General features: G+C 47.5%; 1 protein-coding gene across 17 annotated transcripts in view; it reads left to right on the plus strand.

The window, feature by feature from the left end:
* LOC139234097 (sorbitol dehydrogenase-like) overlaps positions 1–12,272 on the plus strand; it is a 230,749-nt gene that overhangs the window by 85,835 nt on the left and 132,642 nt on the right. Inside the window, exon 1 of one of the 17 annotated variants that reach the window (XM_070865031.1) lies at positions 10,494–10,552. The exons of the other annotated variants lie outside the window; for them this stretch is intronic. Coding sequence (XP_070721132.1) covers positions 10,496–10,552 — 57 coding nt within the window. The 5' untranslated portion in view covers positions 10,494–10,495. Of the gene's footprint in view, positions 1–10,493; positions 10,553–12,272 lie in introns of those variants that run through there. 17 annotated transcript variants of the gene reach the window in all.

Below are 12,272 nucleotides of genomic sequence, written 5' to 3' on the forward strand. Positions count from 1 at the left end.
GGGACCTCCACTTGAAAGGGTAGACTCTTAGGTTAAAATCTCATTCGAAAAACGGCACCTCCGACAGTGCAGCACTACCTCAGTACTGGCACTGGAGTGTTAGCCTGGATTTTTGTGCTCAGGTCTCTGGAGTGGGACTTAAGTACATAAGAAATAGGAGCAGGAGTAGGCCACTCGGCCCCTCGAGCCTGCTCCACCATTCAACAAGATCATGGCTGATCTTCTACCTCAACTCCACCTTCCCGCACTATCCCCATATCCCTTAATTCCCAAAAATTTTTGACCTCAGTATTGATTCAGGGCTGACACAGATAATCACTCTTCCTGATTATCAGCCCTTATTTATCCTCTTACTGGTTTGAATCTATGTCCCCTTATCTAACTGTCATGGTTCGTATTATCTGCATCTGCCTTTTGCGCAGTATTTATAGCCTACTCTCCAAGAACCTGCAGTTAGCTGCGGCTCAGTGGGTAGCACACTTGCCTCTAGGTCAGAAGGGTGTGGGTTCATAATCCCACTCCAGGCACTTGAGCATATAAAGCTATGTTCACACTCCAATGCAATGCTGCATTGTTGGAAGTGCCATTTTTCAGATGAGACTTTAAACCGAGGCCGTCTGCCCTCTCAGGTGGATGTAAAAGATCCCATGGCACTATTTCGAACAAGAGCAGGGGAGTTATCCCCGGTGTCCTGGCCAATATTTATCACTCAATCAACATAACAAAAGCATATTATTTGGTGATTATCACATTGCTGTTTGTGGGAGCTTGCTGTACATTTCCCACATTACAACAGTGACTGCACTCCAAAAGTACTTCATTGGCTGAAAAGCGCTTTGAGATGTCTGGTGGTTGTGAAAGGCGCTTCATAAATACACGTGTTTCTTTTACTCCCATTTATTCACTGAGAACTCATGGCTTGAGTCGGGACTAATTCCATGGGGTTTGAATGTCTTGGTCACCAGAACTGGGCACACTACTGACGGTGTGCTGTCTGATCAGAGCAATCTGTAACTTTCCTACAAAAAAAGAAAGACTTGCATTTATATAGCGCCTTTCACGGGACATCCCAAGGTAATCACAATGAAGTCCTTTTGAAGTGTAGTCATTGTTGTAATGTAGGAAACGCAACAGCTAATTTGCTAGCTCCCACAAACAGGAATATGATAATTACCAAATAATCTGTATAAGTGATGTTGATTGAGGGATAAAAGCATATTATCTGGTGATTATCACATTGCTGTTTGTGGGAGCTTGCTGTGCATCGGGGAGAATTCTCCTGTTCATCTTGAAAATAGCGCCATGGGATCTTTTACGTCCACCTTAGAGAGAACGGACAGGGCACCGGTTTAACGTCTCAACCGAAAGACGGCACCTCCGCCAGTGCGGCACTCCCTCAGCACTGCACTGGAGTGTCAGCCTAGATTTATGTGCTCAAGTCCCTGGAGTGGGACTTGAACCCACAACCCGATGGCAGCAATCCAAAATTACTCCCACTATCCCATTCTCTCCCCATTGCCTTGAATGGACTAATTCCGTGGAGTTTGAATGTCTTGGTGACAAGAACTGGATGCAAGACTCTGCTTATAATATTTATTTATTTGTTTTTATTTGTTCATGGGATGCCGGTGTTGTTAGCAAGGCCAGCATCTATTGCCCATCCCTAATTGCCCTTGAGAAGGTGGTGGTGAGCCCATCAGTTGGTAGGCGCCAGCGGGAGGTCGAGGAGGCGTCGGAGAGGCGGAGCAGCAGAGTCGGGAGGCCTACAAGAGGCCCATCAGTCGGTAGGCGCCAGCGGGAGGTCGAGAAGGTGTCGGAGAGGCGGAGCAGCAGAGTCGGGAGGCCTACAAGAGGCCCATCAGTCGGGAGGCGCCAGCGGGAGGTCGAGGAGGTGTCAGAGAGGCCAGCCGGTGCAGCTGCAGCACGAAGGCAAAAAAGAAGTAGAAAGAAGTCGAAAGGTGACGTCACAGCCAAGGGGGTAAGTGATTGGCTGGTGATTGGTGAGTAGTTTTTCTTTTTCTTTTCTTTATCAGTAAGTAACCTTTAGCATTGTTTTTGCCAATTTAAGTTATTCTAAGGGTTAAGTCATGGCAGGATAGCTCGGACATGTGTTATTCTCCTCCTGTACTATGTGGGAAGTCATGCTTCCGGTGTCCCTGACGACTAAATGTACGGGGAGTGTATCCGCCTGCAGCTCCTGATGGACTGAATTGCGGCACTGAAGCTGCGGGTGGATTCACTCTGGAGCATGCACGATGTTGAGAATGATGTGAATAGCACGTTTAGCGAGTTGGTCTCACTGCAGTTAAAGGGTACACAGCCAGATAGTAAATGGGTGACCAACAAGAAGAGCAGTGGAATGAAGGTAGTGCAGGGGTCCCCTGTGGTCATCCCCCTGCAAAACAGATACACCGCTTTGGGTACTGTTGAGGGGGATGACTCATCAGGGGAGGGCATCAGCAGCCAAGTTCATGGCACCGTGGGTGGCTCTGCTGCACAGGAGGGCAGGAAAAAGAGTGGGAGAACTATAGTGATAGGGGATTCAATTGTAAGGGGAATAGATAGGCGTTTTTGCGGCCGCAACCGAGACTCCAGGATGGTATGTTGCCTCCCTGGTGCAAGGGTCATAGATGTCTCTGAGCGGGTGCAGGGTATTCTGAAACGGGAGGGTGAACAGCCAGTTGTCGTGGTGCACATAGGTACCAACTATATAGGTAAAAAACGGGATGAGGTCCAACAAGACGAATTTAGGGAGCTAGGAGCTAAATTAAAAAGTAGGACCTCAAAAGTAGTAATCTCAGGAATGCTACCAGTGCCACGTGCTAGTCAGAGTAGGAATTGCAGGATAGCTCAGATGAATACATGGCTTGAGGAGTGGTGCAAAAGGGAGGGATTCAAATTCGTGGGACATTGGAAACGGTTCTGGGGGAGGTGGGATCAGTACAAACCGGGCGGTCTGCACCTGGGCAGGACCGGAACCAATGTCCTAGGGGGAGTGTTTGCTAGTGCTGTTGGGAAGGAGTTAAACTAATATGGCAGGGGGATGGGAACCTATGCAGGGAGACAGAGGGAAGTAGAATGGGGGCAGAAGCAAAAGATAGAAAGAAGAAAAGTAACAGTGGAGGGCAGAGAAACCTAAGGCAAAAAGCAAAAAGGGCCACATTACAGCAAATTTCTAAAGGGGCAAAGTGTGTTAAAAAGACAAGCCTGAAAGCTCTGTGCCTCAATGCGAGGAATAAGGTGGACGAATTAACTGCGCAGACAGCAGTTAACGGATATGATGTAATCGGCATCACGGAGACATGGCTCCAGGGTGACCAAGGCTGGGAACTCAATATCCAGTGGTATTCAACATTTAGGAAGGATAGGCAGAGAGGAAAAGGTGGCGTTGCTGGTTAAAGAGGAAATTAATGCAATAGTAAGGAGGGCCATTAGCCTGGATGATGTGGAATCGGTATGGGTAGAGCTGCGGAATACCAAAGGGCAGAAAACGCTGGTGGGAGTTGTGTACAGACCACCAAACAGTAGTAGTGAGGTGGGGACAGCATCAAATAAGAAATAAGGGATGCGTGCAATAAAGGTACAGCAGTTATCATGGGCGACTTTAATCTACATATTGATTGGGCTAACCAAACTGGTAGTAATGCAGTGGAGGAGGATTTCCTGGAGTGTATTAGGGATGGTTTTCTCAACCAATATGTCGAGGAACCAACTAGAGATCTGGCCATCCTGGACTGGATGACGTGTAATGAGAAGGGACTAATTAGCAATCTTGTTGTGCGAGGCCCCTTGGGGAAGAGTGACCATAATATGATAGAATTCTTTATTAAGATGGAGAGTGACACAATTAATTCAGCAACTAGGGTCCTGAACTTAAGGAAAGGTAACTTCGACGGTATGAGGCGTGAATTGGCTAGAATAGACTGGCCAAGGATACTTAAAGGGTTGACAGTGGATAAGCAATGGCAAACATTTAAAGATCACATGGATGAACTTCAACAATTGTACATCTATGTCTGGAGTAAAAATAAAACGGGGAAGATAGCTCAACCGTGGCTAACAAGAGAAATTAAGGATAGTGTTAAAACCAAGGAGGACGCATATAAATTGGCCAGAAAAAATAACAATCCTGAGGACTGGGAGAAATTTAGAATTCAACAGAGGAGGACTAAGGGCTTAATTAAGAGGGGGGTAATAGAGTACGAGAGGAAGCTTGCAGGGAACATAAAAAACTGACTGCAAAAGCTTCTATAAATATGTGAAGAGAAAAAGTTTAGTGAAGCCAAATATAGGTTCGTTGCAGTCGGATTCGGGTGAATTTATAATGGGGTACAAAGAAATGGCAGACCAATTGAACAATTACTTCGGTTCTGTATTCACGAAGGAACACACGAATAACCTTACGAATGTACTAGGGGACAGTGGGTCTAGTGAGAAGGAGGAACTGAGGGATATCCTTATTAGGCGGGAAATTGTGTTAGGGAAATTGATGGGATTGAAGGCTGATAAATCCCCGGAGCCTGATAGTCTGCATCCCAGAGTACTTAAGGAAGTGGCCCTAGAAATAGTGGATGCATTGGTGATCATTTTCCAACAGTCTATCGACTCTGGATCAGTTCCTATGGACTGCAGGGTAGATAATGTAACACCACTTTTTAAAAAAGGAGGGAGAGAGAAAATGGGTAATTATAGACCGGTTAGCCTAACACCAGTATTGGGAAAAATGTTGGAATCAATCATTAAGGATGAAATAGCAGTGCATTTGGAAAGCAGTGACAGGATCGGTCCAAGTCAGCATGGATTTATGAAAGGGAAATCATGCTTGACGAATCTTCTGGAATTTTTTGAGGATGTAACTAGCAGAGTGGACAAGGGAGAACCAGTGGATGTGGTGTATTTTGTCTTTCAAAAGGCTTTTGATAAGGTCCCACACAAGAGATTGGTGTGCAAAGTCAAAGCGAATGGTATTGGGAATAATGTACTGACGTGGATAGAGAACTCGTTGGCAGACAGGAAGCAGAGAGTCGGGATAAATGGGTCCTTTTCAGAATGGCAGACAGTGACTAGTGGAGTGCCGCAGGGCTCAGTGCTGGGACCCCAGCTCTTTACAATATACATTAACGATTTGGATGAAGGAATTGAGTGTAATATCTTCAAGTTTGCAGGTGACACTAAGCTGGGTGGCAGTGTGAGCTGTGAGGGAGACGCTAAGAGGCTGCAGGGTGACTTGGACAGGTTAGGTGAGTGGGCAAATGCATGGCAGATGCAGTATAATGTGGATAAATGTGAGGTTATCCATTTTGGGTGCAAAAACACAAAGGCAGAATATTATCTGAATGGCGGCAGATTAGGAAAAGGGGAGGTGCAACGAGACCTGGGTGTCATGGTTCATCAGTCATTGAAAGTTGGCATGCAGGTACAACAGTCGGTGAAGAAGGCAAATGGAATGTTGGCCTTCATAGCTAGGGGATTTGAGTATAGGAGCAGGGAGGTCTTACTGCAGTTGTACAGGGCCTTAGTGAGGCCTCACCTGGAATATTGTGTTCAGTTTTGGTCTCCTAATCTGAGGAAGGACGTTCTTGCTATTGAGGGAGTGCAGCGAAGGTTCACCAGACTAATTCCAGGGATGGCTGGACTGTCATATGAGGAGAGACTGGATCAACTGGGCCTTTATTCACTGGAGTTTAGAAGGATGAGAGGGGATCTCATAGAAACGTATAATATTCTGACGGGACTGGACAGGCTAGATGCGGGAAGAATGTTCCCGATGTTGGGGAGGTCCAGAACCAGGGGACATAGTCTTAGGATAAGGGGTAGGCCATTTAGGACTGAGATGAGGAGAAACTTATTCACTCAGAGAGTTGTTAACCTGTGGAATTCCCTGCCGCAGAGAGTTGTTGATGCCAGTTCATTGGATATATTTAAGAGGGAGTTCGATATGGCCCTTACGGCTAAAGGGATCAAGGGGTATGGAGAGAAAGCAGGAAAGGGGTACTGAGGGAATGATCAGCCATGATCTTATTGAATGGCAGTGCAGGCTCGAAGGGCCGAATGGCCTACTCCTGCACCTATTTTCTATGTTTCTATGTTTCTTGAACCGCTACAGTCCATGTGTTGAAGGTGCTCCCACAGTGCTGTTCAGGAGGGAGTTCCAGGATTTTGACCCAGCGACGATGAAGGAACAGCCGATATAGTTCCAAGTCAGGATGTTGTGTGACTTGGAGGGGAACGTGGAGGTGGTGGTGTTCCCATGCGCCCGCTGTCCTTGTCCTTCTAGGTGGTAGAGGTCATGGATTCGGGAGACGCTGCTGAAGAAGCCTTGGCGAGTTGCTGCAGTGCATCTTGTAGATGGTGCACACTGCAGCCACAATGCGCCGATGGTGGAGGGAATGAGTGTTGAAAGTGGTGGGTGGGGTGCCAATCAAGCTGATACTGTTTCCCTGGCTGATTTCGCTCCTTCCATAAGCCATAAGCCAGGGTTAGTGAAGCCAATTGCAGAGCCCCAAGTGCTGGACTGGTTAAGACCAGCTAGCTCAGAACTGACTAGGGTCAAATCTAGGCCTGTCGCTGTAATTTTCCTTCTACCGTATTCCACCCTTGTTTGTGTGAGTTCCTTCCTTATCTGCCAGATAATGTAATCACGGCAGTGTGATTGCAACCGAATGCTTTCAAAACCTGGGTAAACATTGGCTGACGTTGCACGGTAAAAGTTAGGCAACACTGAGTTACATTCAGTCTTTCAACAAAGCCCTGCTTTCCACTGCCGCTCAATGTAACTGGGTTGAAACGGTGCTGGAGGACTGCCTTTGATTAATCAGAAAAATTTAATGCATGCTGTGAATGTAATGTATGCACCAGTGAGAATGCTCACAGGTTTGTAGAGCTGTTGCATTGAGCAGCTTAGCCTGTCACATGATGTACACAAGACTCAATAAAACCCCAGCCAGTTGGGTCTAGGTCATCCACGATGAGGTATGCAGTTGTGAGCCTAGTGGATGAACTGATAATGTGTCGTGTGATTGTTAAACCTCACGTCATTTATTTAAAATTCCTCCATGGCCTCGCCCCTCCCTATCTCTGTAATCTCCTCCAGCCCCCGAGATGTCTGTACTCCTCTAATTATGCCCCCTTGAGCATCCCAGATTCTAATCGGCAACCATTGGTGGCCGTGCCTCCTGATGCCTGGGCCCCAAGCTCTGGAACTCCCTGCCTAAACCTCTCCGCCTCTCTACCTCTCTTTCCTCCTTCAAGACGTTCCTTAAAACATACCTCTGTGACCCTGCGCTAATTTCTACTTGAGGGGGCTTGACAGGGCAGATGCAGAGAGGATGTTTCCCCTCGTGGGGGAGTCTAGAACTAGGGGGCATAGTTCCAAAATAAGGGGTTGCCCATTTAAAAACGGGAGATGAGGAGGAATTTCTTCTCTCTGGGTCGTGAATCTTTGGAATTCTCTGCCGCAGAGAGCTGTGGAGGCTGGCTCATTGATTATATTTAAGGTGGAGATGGACAGATTTTTGAATGATAAGGGAGTCAAGGGTTATGGAGAGAGGGCAGGGAAGTGGAACTGAGGCCAGGATCAGATCAGCCATGATCTTATTGAATGTTAGGGAGGATTTCCAGGATTTTGATGATGAAGGAACGGCGATATATTCCCAAGTCGGGATGGTGTGTGACTTGGAGGGGAACGTGGAGGTGGTGGTGTTCCCATTCGCCTACTGCCCTTGTCCTTCTAGGTGGTAGAGGCCGCGGGTTTGGGAGGTGCTGCCGAAGAAGCCTTGGCGAGTTGCAGCAGTGCATCTTGTATTTAAGGGAAAGCTAGATAAATACATGAGGCGGAAAGGAATAGAAGGTCATGCTGATGGGGTGAGATGAAGAAGGGAGGGAGGAGGATTTTGGGAAGCATAAACGCCCCTGGCATGGAGCAGTTGGGTGGAAAAGCCTGTTCTGTTCTGTACATTTTATGTAGTTAGACCAGAAGGAAAGTCTTGCATTGATATAACACTTACATTACAACAGTGACGACACTTCAAAAGTAATTCATTGGCTGTGATTCGATTGAGACATTCTGAGGTCATGAAAAGCGCTATATAAATGCAAGTTCTGTTTCTGTTCTTTACCGCATTGCTTCGATGTTCTGCAGCACAGTAAACGACTTTGAAGTCAAGTGGCTGCCTTATAGCCAACAGCCAGTTTATACAAGCAACCTCCCAAAAGCTGAGATTGGGTGAGTAACAACAACAACAACTTGCATTTATATAGCATCTTTAACATAGTAAAAACGTCCCCAGGTGCTTCACAGAAGCGGCTATCAGACAAAATTTGATTGTGAATCACATAAGGAGACATTAGGACAGGTGCTTGGTCAAAGAGGTAGGTTTTAAGGAGTATCTTAAAGGAGGAGAGGAATGTAGAGAGGCGGAGAGGTTTAAGGAGGGAGTTCCAGGGCTTGGAGCCCAGGCAGCTGAAGGTACGGCCACCAATAGTGGAGTGAAGAAAATAAGTTAACCGCAGGAATAGGCAGACAGCAGCTCGATTCAATATCTCATCCAACGGGCGGCACCTCCAACAATGCAGCACATCGCACAACGTAAACCTAGATTATGGATCTGATCCTGGAGTGGGCCTTGGATTTATAACCTACTAAGTTAAAAGCTACCAACTGTGCTAAGCCAGCAGTGGAAGTCTGATAGAAGATGAGCTGTTTAGAAGGTCACAGTGCAGATCCAGTCAAAGGAATAATGGGCATCCCCTAAGATGTTAAACCGAGGACCCATCTGCTCTCTCAGGTGGACATAAAAGATCCCATGGCACTATTTCGAAGAAGAGCAGGGGAGGTAACCCCAGTGTCCTGGGCCAATATTTATCCCTCAATCAACATAACAAAAATAGATTATCTGGGTCATTATCTCATTGCTGTTTGTGGGAGCTTGCTGTGCGCAAATTGGCTGCCGCGTTTCCCACATTGCAACAGTGACTACACTCCAAAAGTACTTCATTGGCTGTAAAGCTCTTTGGGACGTCCGGCGGTGGTGAAAGGCGTTATGTAAATGCAAGTCTTTCTTTAAATAAAATTTTTCCCCCTCGCAGTGCAGCTTACACCCCCATAATCTGACCCCCCCCTCCCCGGGAGGTGTAAGGAATAGAATGAACCAAAAGAGAGAACGGATTTGCAGTCGCAGATCCCTAGGAGAATCCGGCGAGAGCTAAAAACCGACGGGTTATAAGTGCGGCCCGTCGGGAACGGAGCGGAGATTTGAAGCGCTTCACTTTAACATCTCCACCACTCTTTTCCCACATCCCCCCCACTTCCCCCTGCCCCCACACCCCGCCAATGTGGCCTCCCTCAGCGAGTTAAAGTTCACCCCAATGGGGCTGGTTATGGGATGTCGACCCTAACCCTAACCCGCCAGAGATTCACTGCTTGTGTAGCTCTCTTTTTTTTGCTGTTCAACAGGGGAATGCCATTAGGGGGAGTTTTCAGAAATAAATGAGCACTTCTCGTGGCCAAGTGTCTGGTTCTCACATGATGGACTTCAGCACAAAAATCCAGGCTGACTGCTAGGGCAGCACTTTGGAAGCGACATTAAACCACGGGCTCGTCCGCCTTCTTGGGTGGACGTAAACAAATCCCATGTCACTATATCGAAGAAGAGCAGGGGAGTTCTCTATGGTGTCCTGGGGCCAATATTTACCCCTCAACCAACATCACTAAAAGCAGATCATGTTGCTGTTTGTGGGAGTTTGCTGTGCACAAATTGCCTGCTGCGTTTGCTACATTACAACAGCTACATCACAAAGTGGAAGAAGAGCATCCGGGAAGGCGCCGAGCACCTCGAGTCTCTTCGCCGGGAGCACCCGGAAGCCAAGTACAAACAGCGGAAGGAGCGTACGACAACCCAAGCCCCCCACCCACCCGTCCCTCCAACCACCGTCTGCCCCACTTGTGACAGAGACTGTAGATCCTGCATTGGACTCATCAGCCACCGGAGAATTAGTGTCATCCTCGACACCGAGGATCTGCCGAAGAAGAAGAAGAAGACAACAGTGACTACACTTAAAAAAGTACTTCATTGGCTGTAAAGTGCTTTGAGATGTCCGGTGGTCGTGAAAGGCGCTATATAAATGCATGTCTTTCCTTTTTCTTTATGACCGCTCTGGCATGATTGAAGTTCACAGGTAAAGGCTCACTTCCCCTCAGTCCACATTGCAGCTGATTGCAGTATTTCTGCTTGGCCTTCCACAAGACATTAGTGAACAACTGAGTGATTCCCCAAATCAGCAAAAAACTAGGAAAAATGTAAGCATTGATCGAATGAAGCGAGCTGTATTTGTCCAATGGTCAAGACTTTGTTTAACACTGTGGGAGGGAAATGCAACTCAGCCTAACTTCAAGGACAGTAGAGAGATAAAAAAAAAGATCTTTGAACTCGTCCAGTACTGAACAACAACTTTAAAAGACACCAGCGAACATCTGCTTTAGGCTGAGAGCTGAGACATGGCACAGCGTGAGAATCTGTCGGTGGTGGTCAACTCTCCTGGAGACCTGCGGCTGGTAATCAGTAACCTCTTTTGCTTCATTTTGTACCCTGTTGCCCCACCGGGGTGATCAGATTATGCTATTAGCTACTTCAAACTCTCGAGGTGATCATCATCATAGGCAGTCCCTCGGAATCGAGGAAGACTTGCTTCCACTCTTAAAATGAGTCTTTAGGTGGCTGAACAGTCCAATACAAGAACCACAGTCCCTGTCACAGGTGGGGCAGATAGTCTTTGAGGGAAGGGGAGGGTGGGACTGGTTTGCAACTCTCTCTTTCCGCTGCCTGCGCTTGATTTCTGCATGCTCTCGGCGACGAGACTCGAGGTGCTCAGCACCCTCCCGGATGCACTTCCTCCACTTAGGGCGGTCTTTGGTCAGGGACTCCCAGGTGTCAGTGGGGATGTTGCACTTTATCAGGGTGGCCTTGTAACGTTTCCTCTGCCCACCTTTGACTCGTTTGCCGTGAAGGAGTTCCGAGTAGAGCGCTTGCTTTGGGAGTCTCGTATCTGGCATGCAAACAATGTGGCCTGCCCAGCGGAGCTGATCAAGTGTGGTCAGTGCTTCAATGCTGGCCTGGTCGAGGATGCTGATGTTGGTGCGTCTGTCGCGGTGAATGGTCATGTTGAATCCTGCTTAATTTGTGCCTTCATTCTGTCTTGCCAACTGTGGCTCAGTGGGCAGCACTTTCTCTCACCTCAGCATCAGAAGGTTGTGGGTTCAAGTCCCACTCCAGCAATTTGATCATGTAAATTTAGGCTGACACTCCAGTGCAGTGCTGAGGGAGTCTTTCTTTAATTACGGAGAGGGTTCCAAGTTGTCGCCTTGCCGATTGTGTAACTGAAAGAAGGACTTACATTATATAGCACCTTTCACGACCACCAGATGTCTCAAAGCGAAGTACTTTTGAAGTGCAGTCACTGTTATAATGTTGGAAACGCGACAACCAATTTGCACACAGCAAGCTCCCACAAACAGCAATGTGATAATGTGATAATCTGTTTTTAGTGATGTTGATTGAGGGATAAATATTGGCCATGACACCTGAAATGGAAGAGAAAGAAAGACTTGCATTTATATAGCGCCTTTCACGACCACTGGACATCTCAAAGCACTTTACAGCCAATTAAGTACTTTTGGAATGTAGTAACTGTTGTAATGAAGAAAACACAATACTGGGAATGTCAGCTTAGATTTATGTGTTCAAGTCCCTGGAGTGGGACTTGAACCCACAACCTTCTGACTCAGAGGGTGCCACCCACTGAGCCACACCTGACACTGCCCTGAAAGAGAGGGAAGGGGAGTATCTTTGAGAGCAGGGGCACTCGAGTGGCTGCTGGTAGCAGCTGCAGTTTGTCAAGCAGGGTGCGTAGGGTGACATGGAGGTGAGATAGAATCATGCGCGGTGCCGCCTCCTGCATTGGACCAACCCCTGCCCGTGAGGGTCAGCAGGTCTCCTTCCAGTGAGGAGAGGGTGGTCTCGGCCTCCCCCAATCAACTACTTCTGCCTACATAGGAGCGTCCTTCTCCTGTATGTGTTAGGGACAGCCTTCAAAGCTGTTTTGAGACTGTGCCTGTCATAGGGACGTTAGGAGCAGGACTCGGTCATTCGATCCCTCGAGCCTGCTACCGCCATACAATAAGATAATGGCTGATCTTTACTTCAACTCCACTTTCCCGCCCGATCCCCATCTCCCTTGAATCTATCGATCTTAGCCATAAATACACTCAACGACTG

This window comes from Pristiophorus japonicus, chromosome 21 (genome assembly GCF_044704955.1).
Source record: "Pristiophorus japonicus isolate sPriJap1 chromosome 21, sPriJap1.hap1, whole genome shotgun sequence".
In the NCBI taxonomy this organism is placed as follows: domain Eukaryota; kingdom Metazoa; phylum Chordata; class Chondrichthyes; family Pristiophoridae; genus Pristiophorus; species Pristiophorus japonicus.